Source organism: Falco punctatus, assembly GCF_963210335.1.
Source record: "Falco punctatus genome assembly, chromosome: 1".
Classification (NCBI taxonomy): domain Eukaryota; kingdom Metazoa; phylum Chordata; class Aves; order Falconiformes; family Falconidae; genus Falco; species Falco punctatus.
Genome location: NC_137580.1, coordinates 114480636 through 114504747, shown reverse-complemented (window position 1 = coordinate 114504747; position 24112 = coordinate 114480636). Strand labels below are relative to the sequence as shown.

The window sequence follows — 24112 nt, the reverse complement described above, 5'->3', positions numbered from 1 at the left end:
GGTGGCTCAAAGCACCCTTTAGAGGGTTTGGGTTTAAGAGGTGGTGCTCAAGGCTGCCTGGGAAACCACTTCCTTCTGTGTAACTCATTGTTTAGGTGACAGTACAGGCTTGCAAAAGCCTCTCTTGCAGCTGCTGTGAGGTGGCACTCGGAGCACTTGGTCCATCGCCACAGAAGCCTGGAACGGAATCCTGGCTTTGGGCTTGGAAGGCAACTTCCAGTGCCACATGCACAAAGTGGCCTCTCACAGTGCTCAGTGGCATTCAGACATCTCTAGAGCAGAGGCCAGCATCAGTGTGGGATGGCACCAGGAGATGGGAAAGGAAAAATTTTGTCTCGTGCTGCTGCATTTGTGAAAACAGCTGGCTGCGCTGGGCAGAAAGGGGCTCATCGTGCAGCCCTCACTCAAGCTTTAACATTGGTCATTGCATTAGTAGTCTGAAGCACAATGTAAGTTACTTCCATGACCTGACTTTTAATTTCAGGTAGGGCAGGCTCAAATCTGATGCCCAGAGCACGTAACTGTCCCCTCCATTTCCCTCAAACAACATGCTACCTTCAAGGCTCTCAGGTCAAGCAGACAGAAATTAAACTGGAGGGATGATTGCAGGCTGGAACTAGCAGCAAAAGGTTTTTTTCTTTTTCTTTTTCCTTTTTTTTTTTTCCTTTGTCCATGCCAGATGAGTATTATTTACAGGAAACACTTTGTGCAGCTCTGAGATTTGTTTAGAGAAGGAGTGTAGGGGGAGGAGACAGCTAAGGGCATAATGGAAATTAAAAAGGTCATGGTAATGCTCAAGAAAGTCCATAATTTCCTGGTGTGGGAGTATTGCTATTCTGGGGACTGAGGGAATAACAGAGCTCGGGCTCCAGTTGCTGGGGGAGAGAGAGCACTCACGGAGGGATGATCTGCAGAGGAACCGGCTCCCCTTGGGAAGAGTTCAGCACCCAGCATCTCCCCGAGGCCTTGAGGGGCTGAGCCCAAAGCAGCTGCTGGGGGGACAGAGGATCCCTGACACTCGGTTGTGCCCTCGGCTCATCTGGAGCCACATCCCTTCGCAGGCTGCGGTGGTGGTGATGCCAAGGGAACTCTGAGTGCCCGTACTTGGGGAGCAAGCTTCAGTCCTGATCCTCCAGAGCAGCCCCTGGGTGCAAGCTTGCTTTGGTTTTGATGTTATCAAGGGAAATGTGGATTGCCTATAGCTTTGTATAATGGACAGAATAAACAAAGGAAATGAGGACAAGATGCCCTCAGCAATTACTGCCAAGAGCTGCTGTTGAATGACTCAGTGGCTGAGTTGTAAGTGCCTGGACACGTACAAATAAAATTTGCTGAGAAGAATAATAAATCTTGGTGCGTTACAAGTCAGGACAAAGGACTTGCACAAGCTAGACCATGGGAGGTGGCAGGGGGTTTGTTCGAGTGAGTTTGAGGTTGATGCAAAGCTGTGAGTTAAGGAGGCTGGAGGCTGTTTTGCCTGCAGGAGAGGTTTGGCTCTGGGCTGAAGAGAAAGTGTCACCCCCCACCCGCCTGGTGGGGAGCTGCCAGCCTGCCCAGGTCTGTGATCAGGGGTGTCAGCCACCAGCATTCGACGACGCTTTGCTCTTCTAATATTCAGTTTCCATCTTCCTTCCAAGATGATTTTCAATTAATTTTTAAACTTAAAAGCAATATATATATATATTAATCAGTAGGAATGAGGATGAAATGTAATTTATTGCCCACACAATTTAATTTGAAGCTTTGAAAGTTGATGTTGTTGCCGGTCCAATCCTGAAATGCTGTAATCCTCATCCGCTGGTTTGCTTTGGAAAGCGTTTCTGACCTCGCTGATTTTCAGTGTTCTAGTGATAAAAGGAGTCACATGTGCTGTACTGCTTTTATCTAAGGTCAGTTGCTAGAAGCACCAGGAAATCCTCAAATTCAGACCTTTATTACGTGCTCATGAAGCCCTGCCTGCCACATGAAGGGTTTTTTCTGCTTTGGTGTCCTGCCTTCATGTATTTAAGAGCATGTTTTATCAAGCTGGGCATAATACCGAGAAATGTGAGTTTGAGTTGTGCCCAAGCTATACCAAAACCACCACATCCCACCATGGGATTTCAAATGCCTTATTTTAATATGACCTCTTTTAGCAGACACTTTATGACTCTCAGAGCTGTTGAAGTATTTACTGAACAGTTTGGACTTATACAGCCTGAAGGACTAACATTACTGTAGCTAATTGCCCTTCGACGTTAATTGTCATTCAACTACATCCGCATCTGTAAACGCTTTCCCAAATTGCTGTACTGACAAGTGAGATGCTTCAGTTGGCAAGTCCCACATCTGAGCACGGAAAGGCTGTCAGTCCTGTGGGTTGTTGGGGGATGTCATGGCTTGGGTGGTCTCTCCCGTCCCGCTTGGCAGCTGCAGTTCAAGGCTGTGATTTATTTCCCAGAGTGGGTTTTTGTCTGATAAATGTCCCAACAGTGATGTGAAATAATTTGACAGCTGATTCCTGCAGCTGATGTTGGGAAGGATGAGATCAGCCCTTGTGAGTTTGATCCATTTGTGGCAGTTTCAAAGCTGCCTGCATGGGAGAGCTGCTCTGCTCCGTGTGTGCCTTCACGGACCAGCCGCTCTCTAGGAAATCAGCATCAGGCATCCACGGTTTAAAATACACACCAGGCTTTCTGGATAGTGCATGTGGTGGGGAGAGGGGAGGAGGATGTCTCTGGCTGCAGGGTTTTTTTGTGTGTTTGGCTTTGCTAAGTTTTTTAAGATCATCATGGGAAAAGTAAGAGCCCTGTGCTTGAGCCATGGTGGAGAGAAAATAGTAAAAAGTTGTTTTGTAACGTGTCTGGATTAATGTTCAGATTTTACTGAGCCTTTGGGGCATGAATATAAGTATGGAAGCCCCCTAGGGATGGGTGTAAGCCAGAAAGGGATTTGACCCCTCACATGTCAAGGTACTGGGTGCTTATTATCATGGGTATCTGTATTAAACCCTTCTGCAGACCACTCCTGTTCCTTGGTGGATGGTTTGTGTGCTGCTGCTGGCAGTTTGTAACACAGAAGAAAGGTTAGTGGCTCTGGACACTGGGCAGCAAGCAGCTGGAAGATTGGTCCAGGGCACAGTAACACAGCCCCTGGCAAGCCAGGAGCAAAACCTGACCTTAGTCCTGGGTAAAAATCCAGGGTGAAGAGCCCCATTCCTAGGCCTGTGGAAATATGTCTGTGCCCCAGATGCCTCCATCTGATGGGCAGGCTGTTACCGAGAGGTGTAGCAGGGGTGAGGAGGTTTTCCCACGGGTCAGGTGTACACAGGAGCATGGGTCAGCAGCTGGGAAAACAGAAGCTGTGCTGGCAGAGCATGTACGCTGGTGGAGGCTGGTGGGGGAAGACCAGTACAGGAATGTGGAGAGGCAGGAGCAAGGCCTGGAAGGGCAGGAGAGAAGGATGCAGACCCAGCACACAGCACAGCCTGCAGTGCCACCACGCTCGGTGAGGGAGCAGAGATGCAATGAAGGAAGCGACTCCACTGGTGAACTGCGTGTGTTTCTTCCTCAGACACCCCAGGAGATATTTTGAGCATTTCTGCAGCGTTCTCCCACCAGGCGCTGAAGGTGGGGAGAATGGGAACAGAAGGTGAACCAGGTTCCACGTGCTTCTGGGCCAAAGGGTCAGCTCTGCGGGAGGAAGAGCAGAAAGCATCAAATCTTAGAAGGATGCAAGAGAAAACATCAAGACAGGAAACAATTTCTTCAGAGGGTTATGTGCTAGGATGGATTAGAATAGCCAGGAGTTGTGCTGGGGCATACTGGGAGGGATGCTGGAAGAGAGGTGTGATAGCCTCTGAGGAGGTAAGAGCTATACAGATAACCCTTGAATTATTTCACAATTGCATTTCTTTGTTATAAATAGTCTGATGAGGTGATATGAGTTCACGTGACTACAGAAAGAAATTTTTCTTAACAATTTCAGTTTTCAGCCTTGTCTTCAGAGCTTCCCTTGTACAATCACAGCACAGGTGGAGGGCACGGGGCTCTGTTTGAACTTGTCACATAGACCCCAGGCCCCTAAGTGTGACAATTGCGCCTTCTTTAGCACACCTTAGTGCATGTGGGGTTTTAACTCTTCTCAGCCGGACAGCAGAAATGACGACCACAGGGGAAAACCACACTATTTTTTTAGGTCAGAAGATTTCAAGAGCAGAAGTTGCATATTCTTTTTAAATTGACACAGTTTGTTGCAAAAGGTGTCACTGGATGGAGAACAGTGGGTCAGAAAAGGAGAAGACACGGTGTTAAAACCCACTGGTGTTCAATATGGCAATACTGGGACTGCATATGGAGAGCAGGCTGCTCAGACACGCTGCTGCTGCCGAGTCGTGGCATTTCTCCTTCCTCCTCAGCACCTCCTCTCTGCTGTGTGGGCTGCCTGGATCGGCACTGGGGCAGCTGCTTTGCCCAGGACTGTTCCATGCTCTCCTGCTTTCCATCTAGAGATGACGTTGTTTGAATTTCTAGGAGAGCACAAAGCTTGCCAGGGTGGCTTTGCTTGCATTTCTCTCTGACTAAATACCTGGCTGTCACGTGGAGCAGCAGCAGGCGTGTGCAGCGCTTCACAGTTTCAAGGCAAAATCATGGCTTGTTAACACAGCCTGGTGGACCTCCTGTTAACTCTGTTGAGTGGAGATGGTCTGGGTGTTTCCAGGAGGCTCTGCCACCCCCTCGGCACTGTAGGGCTGCAGGGATGGCGCAGGCTGAAGCACTCAGCCATGCGGATCTGATGGGAGCAGCCTGCTAGCTCCAGGGCTGGCCCTGCGTGGGCTTTCTGGCTTTTTTAAGGTAACCGATCTGACCCGGCTTATTATGCAGGGGGGAAACTTAAGGGCACGGTAGAACCAGAGATAAGCAAGCTGGTTAAGTGCAAACTCTTCAGCCAGGGCTGCTCTGCCTGGCACCTGGTGGCTTTTCACACTAAGGATTCAGTGCACAGCGTTAGAGGTTTGCAAAGGGAATGGCTCTAATTATCATCTACAAAGTGAGCTTGTCCTGGGGCTGAGCCTGGATGCTGCTGGCAGGCTCGTTTACATGGCTTTAACAGCCTGCCTTCCCCACCTCCACCTGTAGTCAGCTCCATCCCACCTTCCTGCAAGCATCTGCCAGGAGTACTTGTCACCCTAAGGTATTTCTGTAGTTGATGATGATAAATCTGGCACACGTAGGATACAAATCTTTCATAGAAACCTCCTGCAGCCACTGACTTGAGGGACACCTTTGCACTGGTCCTTGCTGAATCTCATTGCATTCTGTTCAGGTGTTTTGTTTGTTTATTGTCCATTTTCAGTGTATCAGGATTAATTTTACTTCTAATATTCTCTAACATACTAGCATTTAATCCTTACTTGGAATCGTCTTCATCTTTTATAACCTCTGTATTTCCCATTTCTGGTGGTTAACGAATGATGTATCCTTAGGTCAGAACACAGCTGGGAGTTCAGGCTTTGGCAGAGTCCCTCAGAGCACCCCGGAAGCATCTGAGCCTGTTACCCATAGATGATGGGCAAAATAAGACTATAAACCAAGTACAGACTGCTGCTTTGGGGGCTTAACAGCCGCTTCTGCTTTTCAAATCATGTAATCATAATCTTCGCAAGATTAAACACTGTTTCAGCTGCAGTTTTGGGTTCTTTCATTTCAGTTTCTTACGGAATAAACCAATGGGCACAGATGCCCAAGAGCCCTGGAGGTCAATGTTTTATTTACACACAGGAAGCTTAGGGCACATCAGGGTGACAGTTCCCACTGGAGAGGGACATGGCTGTTTCTCACCTTCTCCTAGAGCATGGACCTACCTGGCGGTGGCCTCGCTCTGTGCTCATGTCACCAGGGCAGAGCCCTGCAGAGGAGCTTCGGGCTCCTCAGGGGATGTGCTTTGTGAATAAATGTGGCCTTTTCTACTGTGCTCCCAAAACCTTTCCAAGTGTCCCTGGGAACTTCTCAGTGAAAGACGTATGCTTATGCCGCTTTATTGCTGAGGAAACTGAGCTGTAGAGAAAGAAGCTGCTTCATTCAGTTTGTGTGGCCAGGCTGGGGCATAATCAGATATCCTGGCTCCTGCTCCTCGTCTAATGACTGTGCAGATAACCAAAGTGCTTCCTATTCCTTTAAGTGTCTTCAGTCTTTCAGACATTGATCTTAAAGCTAGGAGAGAGCTAATATCCCCTATTACAGAGGACTCGGGCCAGGAAAAAAACAAGGTGGAATTTAATTTTGCCTAAATTGAGCCACATAAAACGATCTCTGAATCAGAGCTGGTCCCTGCAGCCTCTCTCCAGCCAGGGGCTGTCAGATGAATCACCCTATTTTCCATCTCGGATGGAGGTGACTCACCAGCTGCAGAGCCTGTCCCTGTTGTTGACTGTGGAGGGTGGCTGGGGCTGCTGTGCAGAGGTTTAATATCCAAACACTCAGGCAGGTGCTGCCCTGAGGCTCCCAGGTACCTGTGGTGGACAGAGGAGTCCAACCCAGGCCTTCAGAGACCCCTGGTTATGATCCTAAGTAGTGAGCATCCTTCCTTCACAGACACTAAAGCATGTGGCCACCAGCTTGCAGCGGTGCCATGAGCAACTGCTCGGTGGACCAGCAGTTCTTGAAAGAAGTGGCAGCATCCCTCTGTGCCACTGGGGCTGTTCCCGCTGACCGGCTCAGGGGACAGTTGGTTGAGGAACAGCTGGGTCACGCCAAGAACAGGCACCATGACAGATCTGATGTCTCAGAAATGGCAAATACATTTAGCCTGTACCAGTGAACATTCTTCTCTGGCTCCAAAACTGCTCACAAAGAGGTGCTTCTGTGGAGAGCAAGAGGGGTGCCAGCAGGAAGCTCGCTGAGACAACACAGAAACATTTTCTACTTGTGATCTCCCTCTGGAGATAAGGCTGGAATTCTGACACCCCCCAGAGCATCCTCCTTGGCCCCTTGCAGATCCTGCAGCTCTGGATAGGGGAAGGAGGTTCCACCAGGGTGATGCTCCTGCAGGGGTTACAAAGGGTTGGGGCAGGTTTGGGCTAGAGGGACACTGCATCCCCTCTGGACAAGAGGTGTTGAAGTCCTCTGACTGCAAAAGATGCCATTTATGAAAGGTCAGCTTGTGTAATAAACTCTGACAGTGGTGTAGGGGTCATCAGAAGCGACCTGAGCCTCCAGACAGAAAAAAGCCTTTCAGGTTTGGCTGGCAGCAGCCTGTGCGTGTGCCGTGGCAGGTCACGCAGGCTGCTTCGTTCCTTATGGAATAAAGTGCAAGCCCATAAGCTTCACAGTGTTGGGAATCCTCTCTCATGCTGCTACTCAGCACAGCACAAGGTCTCAGTGGTGCTGGGGATGGTGCACAGAGGTTTGGGTTACTCGATAGTTGCAGGCTAAGCTTTCCAGGGAGAATCCACAGCACAAAGCAGATCTGGGTCCAGTGCATATGCACGTATTTGTTACAGAAATAGCAGCAATTGCCTTTTTTGTTGTGAGGCTTTTCATGGTGGAGTCAACACTTGTATGGTTGGGGTAAGTGACTTGAGGGAGGGGCTCTGGATTGGGCCTGGAGCTCCGCTGCCCGGCTCCATTCCACCAAGCGTGCCATGTTCCACGTACAATGCTGCCTTTCAGCCAGACCTACAGAATAGGCTTTGTGTCTCCTTGTGTGAGCCCTCTTTTAAGAGAGAAAAGCTTCTTTAGAGGCTGCAGGCAGTGCTCCATGACTTGAAATGTTTTCCAGCTGTGCCAGGAGTGATTTCACTCTGCCGTTTGCCAGGGCTGAGGTGTTTGGTGGTGCCAGGTGCTTTACCTTTCTCCTGCTGGCAGCTGCAGAAACCCATTAGAGGAACAAGTTGCACTGAGACCGCTTGACACCTGAGGAGTGTGTAGTCATGGAGTAGTAGCAAATAGAGGTGATTCCTACAGCTGGGGCTTATTTAAATTAACCTATTCTTAATCTTCCCACTGCCCCTCTGTAGAGCTGACTGTTGGAGAGTGTGGCTTGGCAGAAAGGTAGGTGTTGGCTCTGGAGTTATTTTGTCTCTTACAAAGATTTAGAAGAATAAACCATTAAGATATTGGCACTTATGTATTGATCGTACATCTTGTTTTTAAATTAATTTAGTGCTTTTGTGCTGAGTACCCTACTCCTCTGCTGTGCAGCAGCAGGATGCAGCAGCCCTATTATGGGGCTCAGCATGGGCCATGGGTGCTTTTGAGAACCTAGTCCTCCGTTAAATGCCTTTAAATGCTTCATATAAGAGAAACTGGGGGGGAGCTCACAGGAAACAATCTCAGTGTTGACTGTTGCCCCCTCAGAGAAGCAGCCTTAAGCTGCTGGTGAGGCTGACTTTGGGATTGGGGTTTGTCTCTGGGTGTCTGACTTGGAGGTGGAAGAGAGAACTGTACATGCAGCATCTCTTCAGATAGAGATGGAGTTACGCTACAGTTTGTAAAGGCACTTTTGCAAACTGTAGCATAAGCTGATCTGCAATATTAGGCACTCAAATACATCCTAAAAACTGGCTGGAGTTCTCTTCTATTCCAATTTCCCTGCTGTAGCCACTATTAAATATAATTGCAAGATACAAAGGAAAACATTCAAAGGAATGTTACTAGTCCATGAAAACTAGGTTGCCTTGGCTACTTCTGGAGGAGAAAACCCTCAACTGTATGGGTCTAGGGCTTCGCCATAGTCTCTAATTGTAACTCCCCTTCTTTCCTGATGTTTAAGGACAGCGGACATTATCTCAGAAATCTATAGATAGTGCCTGAATCATTCTTTACAGTACAGCTAAAATGTAAAAACCTTGAGTAATACATCCCTCCTGCCCCTATAAGCAGGGGAAGCGTTTGACACCTCATTTTACAGGCAGAGAAAAGGATATGTGGAGGAGGAAAGTTAATGTGCAGCGAGTCACAGTGGAGCCGTGATGGCGGCTGAGCAGTTCCTGGCTCCTCTGCCTACAGATGGCTTTGACCCCCCCGCCACGCTGGTTCTCCCCAGGTGCCTGCCTCAGCATCTTCTGAGGGCAGGTTGGCCTCGAGTGAGCAGATCACGATGTGGCTCAAGTTGGGGTTAAGATAAATATTATAAAGCAGATGTCCCAAGGGAGCAGCTGTGATTCTGAGCTTAATTCTTTTTGTGTAGGGCTGCCCAGGGAGCTGGTTTCTGAGCTGCCGCTTGCATCTTGGGCTTTCTGACTTTCAGGCAATTCTCCGTAACATCAGAGTATCACAGAGGTCCTACCATCATACAGACTCATCACTGTATGAACACATGACTGTAAAATGAGTGTGTTCAGGCCCCTGCTCCACCAGGGATGCTCGGGTGGGAGGGCTCCAGGTGGCGTTTGTAGCCCAAAGTATGTTTGTGTGTGTTTCACGCAGAGAGAAAAGTGACCATCGTCTGCTTGAGCTTAATGCTTTTCCAGCGTTACCAGTTCCCAGTCAAGTGGCCAGACGGTTTGTGAACCTTGACCCATGTGTATTTGTTGGAGTTTCTGGCCAGGAAGGGAATAGGGTTTAGTGGCTGTGGTCCCTTGGCTGCCTCTTTGCCTGTCGCTGGTTCCTTGGTCTGGAAGAAGCATGGCTGCAGTGGAGCATCTCTCGTACTGCGTGGAGGAAAAGGGCATTTGTCACAAGTCTGGAGTGAGACTTGGACTTGCGTGTTAGTAACTAAGTAAAATCCCTGGCTGAATTTTTCCCTTTGCAGTGTCTTCAGAGTCAGATGCTGGTCTCAAAACCAAAGGCTGCCCCTTATCTCCTCCAGCTGTGAATGAGCAGTTGCTCACTAAGCCTGGGGAGTCCAAAGTGGCCAGGTCTGCTCTGGGTGTCCTGGTGACTACAGGCACTGGCACGCCTCCATGGGTCACCCCCGTGGGTCTCCCGGCTCAGGAGAACCCTTAACCTCTGCCCTTTGTCGTCTGCAGCCCTTTGGCTAGTGAGCCACTGCCTCTTTGTTCTTGGCTTTTCTCCTTTACACACCCCCATCCCTCTCTGGGAAAAATCAACATTTGCCTTTCAGAGCCTGGCAAACAGAAGGGGTCTGTATTACATCCTGATGGCAGCCCCAGGCTTAGAGGGCTCCGATGATAAATCCAGTGAAGTTTGTTGCGGGGGGACTCTGAAAGACAAGTTCTGTGTGTCTGAAACAAGAGCAGGGAAGCAGTGAGCAGCCGCTGAGCAAATGCTGTGGCTGAAAAATAAAGTTTGGATTGCATTGAGGTTACAAGGAGGTGGAAAGAAAATGATTTAAAGTCTAAGTAAGGATGATTTTTATTTATTTTTCTTTTTAATCTGAAGTAACACATTGCTGCTTAGTGTGCTGAAGCTGTGCATAGTGTCAGAGTGCAGCAGAGCGCCAGATGCTGGGCTGGGCAGTTTGCACCAGCAGTTCCCCTGTGTGGTCAGAGCCAGAGCGTTATGGGCCTGTGGGGAGGAGAGCCGCGGGGTGGCTTGGGAGGATTTGATCCATATGGAAATACCACATTGCAGTTTTAAAATTCTTTTCCCCTCCTTCAAATCTGACAGTGGTTTTCTCCAACTAATCCATGACTGCTGCCAGACAAACCTGAGAAAGTGAGGTGCGCTCCTGAGTCTGGATGCTGTAAATGTTTGGGGTATTTTGGAAGGCAAAGGATGAGAGGCAATCATTTGTTTTGTTCTTTGTTTCCATAGTGCTCTGCATGCTAAGCCTTATCCCTTGTCCATTCAGTCTCCTGGGGACTCTTGTGCCATGGATGTTAATGATTAACTAACACATTTCTAGCTTGCTGAAGCCCTTGTGGCAGCTGGTTAATGTAAGAGTTTGATTATTTCCTTCTCTGAGCAAGGCTGCAGCTTGGATGAGTTCAGACACCTTCCCTCCTTCCCATCTCTGCTGGGATGCTGCAGGTTCTGCAGGAACAAATGGGACCAGATCCAACCTGCTCTCATGATAGCTTTGCAAGGTCTGTGACACGCTCTTGCAAACCCCCCTAATTTAGCAAAAAATGCCATGAAGACACTGCTGTAGTTCTTCCATCCTGCCTGCTTCTCTCTCTTGGATCTCAGAAGTTAAAGGGTGTGAGCAAATGGGGAGCGTGGTGAAGACAGGGTAAATTTAGAGGGACAAGATCACTTTGGAAATCTGGTTAGTTTCAACAGTGAACTGGAAATGATTTTAGACTTGACAGTAGTTACCAGGTTTGCTCCCAGTCAGTACAGCTTCACAGGAACAGCTTTCTGTTCCTTTGTAAATCCTTTTCTTTTCCCTCCTGCTGCTAAGTAAAAGGACCACATAAACTAGTAAAACTGACAATACTTACAAAAGACCCATTTTTCCAGTCCCTTCCAATTTGTGTGGATACTTGCATTATAAATACGCATTTGTACAAGTCATCTGATGTGTCAGTGTGGTGACGTGGCATCCCTTCTGCTGCCCGGCTGGATTACTGAAACACTCTAACCAGAAGGATCACAGATGATGACTAACACGCTTTTTTGTATGAAAAACTGCCTGTGCTAATTTTTTCTTTTTGTGCTTTCATGATTGTCCAGCATATCTCTGAATGACTATCAGCTGTGAGGAATTTGTGGGCAGTAAAGAACAGTCGATCACAAAGAGCGGTGAAATGATCTTGTTATTTCTATCAAGTGAATATCTGAGGATTGACTTTGCTCACCTCGGAGTGAATGCATGGGGAAGAGGCATGGTCTCTGTGCTGTTTGAAGGCCATTTTAACTATTGAGCAACTTGCCAAAGCACTTGGGGTCACTCCAGCATTTTAATCTTGACATAGAGATTGAGTGTCTCTGAAAAGCCAAGACTTTGTTCAAGCACAAGCTTGAATTCACGATGACTGGATAAAAATGTGTGGTGTGGGTTTTTGCAGGTTAAGGTGATTTTCTGGCTTTGAGCTCTGTGGATGCATCAACTGATTTCCTGAGATTTACTGCAGTTTAATTTCAGTTAAAATCTTGAATCAAAGCCTGAACTTGAGCCAAGGTTCAAGTGCTGCATCCCTGTCATCTTCTACCACTGTATGCAAGACTGGTTCTTCTACCTAATTTAGCCCTTTGCTGTGGACAGGAGCTCTGGGCAGGCACTGCTGGGCTTGGGGAAGCCTTTCTAATGTTGGGAAAAAATGAGGCTTAATTCTTGTGGCCTCTTATTGTTAGCTCAAGCTTTTGGAGCATTTTTTAAAGTGTTACAATGTGTCTGGCACCTGCCAGAAATATAATGTTATGGTAAGAATATGTGCATCTTGCTAATGCCAGTTTTGCTGTGGTTTCCTTGAGGGTTACCTGTAATCCAGCCTCAGGCTGGGCTCTTTCCGTGTGTGAACTCACGGCTCCACTCGTGTTAATAGCACTGTGCTGATTAGCAGTGTTGTCTGTCCCCAGCGTGATGGTACCCAGCTCCCACGGAAGTGAAGCAGTTGTTGGTGGTTCAGGCTGTATGGTCTATGCTTAGCCTTCAACCTTGGCACACGCAGTTGTTGGTGCACCTGTGTGGTGGTAACTGCGCTGGAGAAGGTGGTGGTCCTCTCCTGAGTCTGCAATCAGTGCCCCTTGGGAACAGCATCCTTCCATTCCACCAGCATCCCTCCATCCCAGTGAAAGCTCCATTTGCTGCCAGAGATATTTGATCCAGAATGAAACCATGCATATGGTCTGAAGGCTTTTTTTTCTAGCTGTGCTCAGCTTCTTTGTAAAGAGTGTCTATTACACAGAATCTGGAAAAGTGTCTTTTATTCTTCAGTGCATGTTTCTGATTAGTGCTGGAAATGAACATGAATTTTTTTCCTTTTTTTTTTATAAACATATTCCTTTTGAGGGTAATGTTGCAAGTGGATTTCAAGTTAATGGAAGTGAAGTCGTAATAGCGTGGTTCGTTGGACTCTGGCTTGAAGCGATAGAGATTCTTCTTCCTTTGCTGCTCTGCAAACAGATGTCTCTCCCTCCCAGCCCCCCGGAGCCCCTCTGTCCCCAGTGGTCTCCAGTGGCACCCACAGTTCCATGTGCAGGGCTCTACCTCTGAAGACGATGGCCTATGTCAGCCTTAAAACTTTGCAGCTCCATCTCCAGCAGCTGGTCTGGTACGTTGGAGAAGCCACTGGGGCGGTGGTTGTGCAGCATGGATCAAACTGTGTGTGGGCTCTCCTCCTCCTGCTAATGGCTCCAGGCTTCTTTGTGTGAAGCAGGGTGAAATAGAGCTGCCAGTGAAGGCCGTTCTCTTGCCCGCTGTCTGGATAGTACCCGTGAGGTAGATAAAGAGATAGATTTCACACCCTGTATGGTCCTGAGCAGATGGTCCTAAGAGTGTTGTGATGGATATGTGCATCCTAAAAGGGAGCAGAGACTGTCCCACCAGTCTGCACTGGTACCTGTGCCAGCTCTGCAGCAGCTGCAGGGCAAACGGAGTGGGCTCCTCGCTGTCATCCTCCCCCGCCAGCAGCAGGACGGCCTGGGAGGCAGCAAAGGGCAGGGTGGGTGACGAGGGGCAGGGCTGGGTGCCCCTGCCATGCACAGGCTGGTGCAGGTCCTGCCCTGGAGGGAGACAGCTCTGCATGTTGGTCTTTGCTTTAAAAGCTGCCGGTGCTGTGTAGGTGCTGTAGACACCTCTGAAGGGCTCTTCTGCGGAGGGGTCTCCCACCCATCCCAGTGCCAAACTGGTGAAGACCAGGGAAGGCTCCGTGACTTGGCCCAGACCTGTACGGCTCCGGAGAGAGCTCTGGGGAGCTGGCAGCGCGGAAATGTCCGTAGGAGGAAAGTGGTCTTGGATGGAGACATCTCCAGTGCTGTCTGGGCGCCCTGCCGCGTTTGTGCTGGGTGAAGGAGGAAGCTGAACTATCTGATCGCAGACCCACTAGTAAATACATGTAACAGAAGCAAGGGTCATGCTGGCTGCTCGGATGAGCTGGTGCCGCTTTGCTGACTCCAGCACAGTGTGGGATGTCTCCTGCTGGTTTTGGTCCATCCCTTTCCAACACGACCTTTGTTTGGTTTGGGTTCTTTTGTTTGTTTGTTTTTTGTTTTTACTGGACTGTGTAGAGAGAGCAAGTTCCTGGGTTACATCCTCCATTGTTTGTCTTCACCCTGTGGTTTCTATTGATAATGGAAATTGCTCGTTTGTTCTTTTGATTTTTTATATTGTATGAGTGTAGTGGCATGGATCACTTACTGTGAGAAAATAAATCACAAGTGGCCTGTCTTGTTACTATCATATGCACCCATGAAAAGCTTGGGGTATATCATGCAAAAACTGATGAGTTTTGGGGAATGTACGTGTTGACTGTATCGCAGGCGAACGTCCCTGGCAGTTCCCTGGTTAGCTCTAGGTTCAGACTCCAAGTCAGTTAGAATCCAGCCTGCCTGGAGAAACTGCCCTTGCTACAGTGTGGCTTTTCTGTCTCCCTGCTGCCCTGCACCATGTCTACATCCTCTGCATCAGGGCAAGTATCTAGAAGATGCTCCCGTTTCAATACTGGAGTACTTTACATCCATGATGTGTTATATCAGCAGCTGCAAGAAGCACGAAATAGTAGAACATTTGGCCCGGTGTTGTCTGGAGGGAGTGATTCAAACGTGAGCCTGGCTGGGATCTCACTTGCACCGACACAACCCAGTCAGAGCGATTCTTGGCTTCAGCAGTCGCAAAGGAGACGCTGGTGAAGCCCGGTGTCTTTCGGTGCTGCTGCCTTTCTGCTGTGCCATATGGTCCCAGCCTGTGGATCTGGAGGGAATTAGTCGCTGATTATAAAAAGTGAAAAAATATTGCTCAGCCAGTGAGCCAAGGTGAGGCTAAGCTCTGTGAATGTTTTAACTTTGTCCTGCTGCGGCACATCCGCTGGATTGAATGAGCTGTTCTTGGACTGACCGATTTTAACTGTTGGACTATTCCATTTTTTAAGTCATTCTGCTGGGGATGTGGGGAAGCATTCCTAATTTCAGCTAAATAAAGCATATTTCATTATGTTTCTTAGTCCAGTGCACTGCAATAAATTTATAGCATGGCTTGAGGGCATTTGAACTGTGTTGAGAGGGAAGACTCATAGACACTGTGTCTGGGGTGGAAACCTTTGATTTTCATTTCACAGCCCCACAACCCAAACCCGGGGCTCAGCCTGCTGCTTCTGCACTATAAATAGAGGTAACCCCAGAATGTGCCCAGTGTGCCGATGCTCTCCGGTCCTGCCACACTGCCGGCTTCCTGGCACTGCGCTCAGAGCAGCATATTTTTAGTTGTTGCTTGCCTTTTTTTTCTTTTTTCTTTTTTTTTTTTTGTGACAGATCTTCTTTTCTTGTCTTGCCAGGCTGCCAGCTTTCCCTGCTGTTTATCTGCTTTCCAGGACTGTGTCTGGATTCCCCCTTGGTGGAGGGGCAGTGGAACATCACGGGTAGCGGGCTTGGCTTGGGCTCCGTAGTGCTCCCTCCTCTTTTCAGATTTGCTATTAAGGTGTTGGACAGCCTGTATGAATTTCTTGTTCCTCATTATTTTCCCTTTTGCTGAAAAGGGATTAACAGCATCATTATGTATTATTAACGTTGTTAACAGGCCAACAGCTGTCAGAAAAACTTCCTTCTAATGCCACGTCCAATACAGAGCAAATCAATTCTAATGCCACGTCCAATACAGAGCAAATCAATTCAGCTTGTCCACCTTCGGGTTTATCAACTTAAAAAGGGTGTGAAAAGTAATTACAGATCCCCAGAGAACCCCAGTGAGACCGGGCACATAAGCTCTTCTCAGAAATGTTTGCATAAAAGGCACAGGCTCAGCCAAGGCATGGATGCTCCGATGGCTGTGCCGCACTGGATGCTCCAAGTCCTGTGTGTGTTTTTCCACTGGAGTCGTTGCTAAAGGGAATAAAGCCTGTTCCTATGTGCGATCCTGTCCAAGCTTGCGAGCTCCTTGTTCTGCTTCCGTCCTGCTTTGCCACAGACTGAATGAAGCCTTTGAACATAAAAGGATGTATTTAACTAGCTCAGCATGGCCGCATATCTGCATTCTTCAGCGTGCCACCCATAAGGGACGTTTTTCTCTGGTTTTTGAGCAATTGTGAAAGCTAGATTTTGATGCTGCACCTTGCCCACGTGCAGACAGAGCAGAGGTGTTTGTTCTCTGCAAGAAGCTGAGCCAGGACCTGAGTGCTCTTGCAGCTTGTCTGAAGAAGGGCTATTTAAAACCCTGTTGAGCAGAGGAAATATGCCTTTTCATTCTTGCTCGTGTCCAAAGAAGCAGTAGGCTTTTAGAGGGGAGAAAATCATTATGAAAAAAACATCAGGGACTGGACTGAATAGAAAAAAAAAAAAAAAGTATGTTTAAAAATTGTAACGCTGGTTACAGCGCACAAGCTCCCAGCGACTTCAGCCCTTCTCTCACCGCCAGTAACGGAAACCGCACACCAAGCGATGCGCGTAGCAGCAGCCTGCCCCGTTCCAGTGCAGATAAAGCTCTTGGTAGACAGACAGGGTGTTCGCATGTGTGGGCGGACAGTCCAGACTCTATTTTTTTGGCCCTTTGGCTGGCAGTGTGCTTTGGGGGGCAGAGCTGAGCGGGGGCACGGCTCCGGGTGCTGCTGGCCGGGGGCTCTCCCTGCGCCCCGCGGGCGGGCAGCCCCCTCTTGCCCAGGGTCTGGCCCTGCCGTTCAGCCACATAACGTTACTGGAGGCACAGAGGGTTTTTCTATTAGGAGAGGAAAGGGAGAGAGAAAATGCATACATATATACATAATATATATAAGCAGAGGGTTCTAAGCGTGAGACACTTTTTCCATGTTGAGTTGCCAGGCAGCTCTTTTCCCTTCCCTCCCTCCATTCCAGGGCTCACTGGTATGAAAGTTTTCCTGCCTTTTATGTATTTTCCTTCTCTCTCTCTCTTTTTCTTTTTTAAATAATGATGCACTCTTCCAGCTGACAAGGTTCAAAAGGTTGTGGCTATGTTACAAATCACAGTTTAGGGGTGTTCTGCAGCTTGAATTGGTGCTGGTTTAATCCCTTTTCTTATTGTCCAACAGATCTGGTAGGTGGTGAGAAGATAGTTTGAATAATGTAATTGAACAACAGCATCACCCCAAAAGCCTGGGAGTTTCTTACCTGTTTGCAGGGTAGAAATCCTGATTCAAAATTGTGGTGTGCTCTGGTGGGGTTTGTATGGAGCCTCTATGCCTCCGTTCTGGAGCTCAACAGCTCCAGCATCCGAGATGATGGACACCATCCTGGAGCTGAGGTTCCTCCAGCAGGACCCACCAGAGCCTGAGGAGCTGTCAGACCTGGGAATCCCCATATTGGGACCTCACAGCATTTGGGGCAGTGTCAGCGTACAGCATCCCACATGAGGTACTTCACTGCATTTATGTTGTCCGCTTTTATTGTGCTAAGAGAAACTGAGGCACAGATCAGCCCGTGGTGTGTGGATAGGCTTTAGCCGAAGGCTAAAGGTGAATTCTTTTTTGCCAATTTTTTCAACGTACCTGGGAAATGAATGTTGTGGCAATCACCGCTTCAGAAATAGGCAGCTGGGACAGCAGAGAAATTAAACAAGTTGCTGATGGATTGGGAATGTTGCCATAAGCAGCAGGTCCCGCTGGCTTGCCTGGAGTCTGGGAGGCAGGCGGGGGTCTGGGAGTTACCAGGCTTTCTGAAATGGATATAGGAACAGAGGAGACAGTTGTGTCTGGGCTTTGTCTTTCAAAGTAATATATGATGTAGGGTAAGTTAAAATGTTCACATATGTTTCTCCAACACAGTGCATACAAATTAATCATGTGCTACCCCAATGAGTATGATTAATACTTTTTCATTAAAAAAGATGGAGTAGAATTAGCCCGACATCTGGATTGCTGTGTTCTGGTTTAGCATCTGCCTGGAATGTGCGACGCATCCTGTGTTTCAGCTGGTCTAACCCCATGACAGGGCTCTCATACACGATGCATTCCCAGGACGTTGGGTGCAATCTAGCCACAAAGTAGTCACCCTTCGCTTCCTTGTGATGCCGAATGCAGGAGCCGCTGCTGCCCTTGCAGCTGAGCTGGCTGGAGAGGCCAAGCACCTCTGGGAAGTGGTCTCGTTGCTGAGCTCTCTGTTAGTGCAGGGCACATGCTGGTCCTTAAATTCCTGTGCTTGCATCTCTCAGCAAGGAAACCTGTCTCTGAAATTCCTGCATTTGTCTCCAGGATAAATTACCTTGGAGCAAGAGGTGAATATTTGTGCCCCGCTTCGTGATTTCAGAAGTTCTCGCTGGTGTTTCTGGAAACCCTAAATACATCCATGCATTTGATATGTTTGAATGATTATGTTTGCCTTCAGTGAAAGGTGGAGGTCTCTCCTCAGGTGTTTTTCTGTTTAAAATAACATATAATTCTTTTTATCACAAAAATGACTGTGCTTAGCAGACTCCCAACAGAAAATGTGCCCTGCCAGATGCAGAGTCATAGCGGGGAGATTGCTCCACATACCATGTTCACACGAACTCCCTTGGCAATTCAAACCTTCTTCTTGCTTTAGGAATCAGCCGGACCTCCAGCGGGAGACTTCGGAGACTCAGTGACCAGACGAGTCCAAGTAAGTTGCATGAATTTCTCCCTTTGAAACATCCTCATTAAAAAAAAAAAAAAAAAAAGGGAAAAAAATTACAAAATTGAGAGAATGCAAGAGGTGACTCTCAGAAATCACATCTCCTGCCTCCGGTCCACTGGCCATGGTTTGAAAGGCAAAGCTAGCTGCTAATAAATGCAGAGCTCACTATGTTCTACAGAGAGTAAAAAAAAAAGAGTGCGGGGGGTGTGTGTGTATATACATATATAAAACCACTGTGAAAAAAGAGAGCAATATAAAATAAAAGATTAATTACTTACTGAATAATGGATCCAGAGAGAATAATTAGAAAGCCCCATCTCAATTTGAGGGGTCTAACACAGGGCAACAGAAAGTAGGAATGGCCTGAGGTTGAAATACAGCTTTAGTAATTAGCAGCTCTTTTGTACTCTCCTTAGCTATTATTTTTTATTGGATGTTGAGATTTATGGATTATATGTGCTTGTGACTAAATTCACACTCCTAATTGCAGCTTAATGTTTCTGAAGCTGTTTCTGATTCAGACGGAAGCAGGTGGGAGGGTCTGAGGGTTTTTTTTCTTTAAAAAGGTGTTTTCCAGCCTTGGGAAAGCAGTAGCAGAAGTCTCAGTGCTTGTGAGTACCTGAGCCTGTGTGCTTTGCTTGTGTGTGCGTGACACGGGTTGGGACTGCCCAGGGACAGAGACACGTCACCTGCATTGGCATTATCCCCTGAGAGTAGAAAATTTCACTGTTCTTGACTAAAATAGTCAAAAGGAAGCTCATACAGCCCATTTCTGGGTTTGTTTTTTTTTTTCTTCTGATGGACCCTCTTGCTGGCTGTGCTAGCCCCTCCAATGGTCCTGTGCTGCTCCACAGGTCAAACCCCTGTGGAAAGCATCTGTCTCCAGCCTCGGGGTCCCTTGTACATCACACACGTTCATCTTTCTTAGCAGGTGTTTTACTGCAATTGAAATCTTCCTTCACATTTCCTTCTCTGGGACGTATGATCTCCCCTTGGCATTGCCACCTCCTTTGCTCCAGGATGCTAACAGTTGTCTCTGCTGCTTGCTGCAATCAGCCTGCACCCCCAGGAACCCCCCTCACCTCCTTGACATCCTGCTTCAGCCACGCTTGGTTCAGGGCTTTCATCCAGTCCTGTCCCCTTGGTCTTGCTGTCACTCACACTTGCTCCCTCGGGGCTTGATTTGCTATTTCAATTCATCTTCTCAGCCCCCATATCCTGTCTCAGTTCCCAGATGCACTTAGCAAAACAGCCGTTTTCAGCTTTTCCCTCTGTGTGGGTGGCAGGAGAAAGCCACCCTCGGGATGCCTTCCTGGAGCGGTGACTTCAGTGCCTTGCTGTATCGAGACATCAGCACATGTGGGATGGGAATTGGTCACAGACGTCTGGTTCAGTGTGCATGTAAATGCCCCGGGAGCTGTGCTGCTGCCTGCCTGTCCTCATCCAACGCTGGCGATGAGCACGGGGGCAGGTATCGACGGCACAGACCAGGGTGACAGGGAACATGGCATGTCATGATGCCGTCCCGCTGCGGGGACGCTTGCTGCTTTGCAGCTAGAGCTTTGCAGCCGTGCGCTGTGATGTATCGCTGGGAGGATGCAAATATGGCCAGTGTAGGCCACCGCTCTGCCAACTAATGTCAAACAGCAGGAAAAGTGCATTGAGCAATAATTTAGCGTGGGGTCACGGTGTTGGTCTGGGTGCTAAAGCTTCGTGGCAGCGATCGTTCGGGCCAGAACTGAGCTGCATTTTAGAGCTGATGCTTTAAAACTCGGCCACTAGTGCAGGAGCTGGTAGTTTTGAACTGGTCTCTGTTTGTCTTCTGCATGTGCAAAACCAGAGCTTCAGTCTCAGCCCTGGCACTGCGTGTTTTCATATGTCCATGTCCGAGGACAGAAGGGGGAATTGGTACAGCTCCAAAGGTAACTGGAGTGTAGAGAATCTAAATTGAAAGACACGGGGCATTTGTTTAAGCTTGTTTTCTTTAGACTCTGATTATATACTTTTCCACTTTTCTGGTGAGAGACCTTTTAAATTTTAATATTTTTTTTCAAGTTAAAATCAAATGAGCAGCTCAGTGCTCCGGTTTACATTGCAGTAAATATTTATGACTTCATATAACTGCAGCTCAATTTCCCCTTGTTTCAGGTCCAGATTTCCCCCTCTGCACATCTGGCCTTGCACCCAGAAGCTTTTATTCCTGTAAAAGATAAATTGGAGTTGGGATGACTGAGCTGTAGTTGCAAGTGAAACATTGCAGAAGGGGGTTGCTTTGGGCTCTTTGCCACCCTAAACAAAGAAGGGATGACATGCATTTCCATAGCCACCAGCTCTTGGCGTCTCCAGACACCATGGATTGCCTTGGGGCACGCAGTGACAGTAGGAACCTGGAGAGCTAAGGTTGACCTCTTTTGAAAGCCTTATTCTGTGACTCCTCTAAAGCTTTTCTTGTCCCTTTGAAAGTGGCTGTATGGCATTGGCATCCAGATTTGCTCAGTGGACAGCAATTCCAGGGCTTCGGAGCTGTGTTTTTTGTTTTGTACAAGCCTGCTGCATAGTCCTAGGTAAGCCAGTGAGGTGAGACTCATCTAGGCTGGTCAATGAAGAGAGCTGGAGGCTATCAGAAAGTGAGAGCACTTACTTTAGACTGGGAAGAATAAGTTTCTTGGGTAACCCAAATCCCCATAGGGTTATAGAGGACCAAGATTTTGTTAGGGAGCCACGTTTAAGGATATGTGAATCCTATGCTTTGATTCAGTTTGGGTTTCTTTGGCTGCAAAAGTGGGGTTTATATCATACATACATAAGGAAAGCTCTGGGAAGGGGGAGATACCAAGTTAAGACAGTGTTCAAGTGTCTCACAGTTGTAACAGGGCTCTGGCTATATGAAGAGATGCCACAATTATTGGTACAGAAGCACCTTCTGATGTCCAGCACCTTGGAGGTGCTGAGCTAAACCTAACCAGGTCCTATTCAGTGGAAGATACATAGAGCAGGGCTCGCTGCTGGCTCCCTCGTTCCGCAGCGTCACTAGTCGTATCTCTCCTTGCCCCTGGCAGCTTGGCGATGGGCCAGCTGGGGGCTGTGGCTCACCACAGACAGGAGCACCGTCCTGGGGTGCAGCCTGATAGCAGGAGCTGGGACGACCTCAGCTCAAAGACTGGAAGGATGGGGATGATATCGGGCTTGGCACTGTCCCCATTCAATTAGGATATGGGACCATGCCCATAAGGTCAAGCTTTGTCAGTGGTTTGGAGGTTCTGTTCAACGTGCAATTACACACAGGCAGAGAAAGATGGGAGGAGTGGGAAGAAGCCCTTTATAAAAGGCTCCAGCAGGGTTCAGAATTGTGGCCCCTAAAATGCCACTGTTGCCTGATGTGGGTAGCTTGGGGCAATATTTTTGCAGAGTTCATAGAATGGTTTGAGTTGGAAGGGACCCTAAAGATCACCTAGTTCCAGCCCCCCTGCCAGGGGCAGGGACACCTCCCACCAGCCCAGGTTGCCCCAAGCCCCATCCAGCCTGGCCTTGGACACTGCCAGGGATGGGGCATCCACATCTTCCCCAGGCAACCTGTGCCAGCATCTCACTCCCCCTCAGAGTGAAGAATTTCTTCCTAATATCTAAACTAAATTTGCCCTCTTTTAGTTTAAAACCATTCCCCCTTGTCCTATTGCTCAGGCCCTACTAAAAAGAGGCCTGTCCCCACCTTTCTGATAAGCCCCCTGTAGCTATTGAAAGGCTCTCCCCTGAGACTTCTCTTTTCCAGGCTGAACAACTCCAGCTCCCTCAACCTGTCCTCACAGCAGAGAGGCTCCAACCCTCCAATCATCTTCATAGCCTCCTCTGGACTCGCTCCAACAGGTCCATGTCTTTTTGATGTTGGAGGCACCAGAGCTGAACACAGCGCTGCAAGGGGGGGTCTCCCAAGAGTGGAGTAGAGAGGGAGAACCGTCTCCCTTGACCTCCTGGCACACTGCTTTTGATGCAGCCCAGGGTACGGTTGGCTTTCTGGGCTGCAAGTGCATATTGCAGGGCTGTGCTGAGCTTCTCGTCAACCAACACCCCCAAGTCATCCTCCTTGGGGCTGCTCTTAATCCATTCTCCACCCAGCCTGTATTTGTGCTTGGGATTGCTGCGACCCAGGCGCAGGACCTTGCACTTGGCCTTGTTAAACTTCACAGAGTTCACACAGACCCACCTCTCAAGCCTGTGGAGGTCCCTCTGGACAGCATCCCTGCCCTCCAGTGTGTTGACTGCAGAGTTAAGAACAGCGTGTCAGGGAAGTTACTTGCACTTCATTTTTCCTACAACTATACCTGATGAATTTAAAAGCAAGAAATATTTGCTGACATTTGCCATCCAGAGCAGCAATGTGCTCCTCAGCTGGCCAGAAAGCAGCCCCAGAGCAGTTGGAGTGGAAGAAATCGGCATCGTATTCCTCTTGGGCAGCCAGCTGTGCTCTGTACTTTGATTTGTTTCCAGCCTACAATTCAATTTTTGCTAAGAGGAAGGAACTTCCCTGGCGGGGGTAACGCAGGAGGGTCCAGAAAAAGTTAGAGTTTACCGATTTAGCTAAAACAGCATTTTTTTTTTCGGTGTAGGTGAATGCGGGTAGGAGGATGCTGCCCAGTTGTGTTGCAGCAGAACTGCTCCTGGACCAGTGCTACTTTGGGTCAGGTGCTTTGTTCCTGAGAGGTCCCAAGGGGTGGGAGGGGAGCAGGTGCCTCAGCTTTCCTGTTTCAGCCTTTGTCTGGCTGCGCGGCTGCCTGGGGCCGGAGCAGAGCAGGGGCTGGCTGCCAGGGCCAGCTGCACTCCAGGGCAGGCAGAGCTTTTCCATCCAAAAAAGACAGGGCGCTAGCGGCCCCACTTCTGCATCATCAGCAGTTGGCTGAGGATCAACCACAACTTGTCTTGGTGCTTTTTGGAAGCTTAGGGCATAATTTAGAGAGGCATGAAGCTTAAGGCCAGCTATCTGGGTTGCGTTAGAAAGGGGCAGTCACTGATGTCATGAAACCTTCATAGGGGCAGCTTGTCTTGTACTGCCTAAATGCCTCTCTTGGCTGTAAAGCGGTGGGACTCCCATGCCAGACATGTTTGTTTTTTCCACCAGTTTGAGCCCCTTGCACACCCTTTAGGTTGATGGCTGTAGACAGAGAGGCCAGAAGGCACAGAAAGTGGGCAAGCGTGGGCTGGAGATGCAGGATTATTGAGATGGTTCAAAGGTGCTGATCGTGACGTTGATCCTATGAGCTTCTGCTCAGGGCACAGGCTCCAGGACCCCGTTGACCATGATGGCACTGCACTGCCACGCTGCCCAGGGTGCCCAGGTCTCTGCAGGAGCTGGTAGCTGGGATGAGCAAAAGTGGAGAGAATACAGTTTTAGATGAAAATTTCAACAAGATGTGCACAGATAGTTCTTGTCCTATTTTTCTTTTTCCTGGTTACACCTTTCATTTTCCCTTTAATAGTTATTGATGTGGCCATTTAATAGTTGGGGGAAATAGGGCAGCAGAGAAGCTTAGAACCAC

At 48.5% G+C, this 24112-nt stretch overlaps 1 protein-coding gene across 2 annotated transcripts in view; it reads left to right on the top strand.

Annotated features, from left to right (window-relative positions):
• The window catches only part of SEPTIN9 (septin 9), a 143404-nt gene that overhangs the window by 7261 nt on the left and 112031 nt on the right, over positions 1-24112 (top strand). For both annotated transcript variants that reach the window (XM_080394833.1, XM_080394831.1), the window contains exon 2: positions 18510-18566. In XM_080394833.1, coding sequence (XP_080250959.1) covers positions 18510-18566 — 57 coding nt within the window. The remainder of the gene's footprint in view (positions 1-18509; positions 18567-24112) is intronic.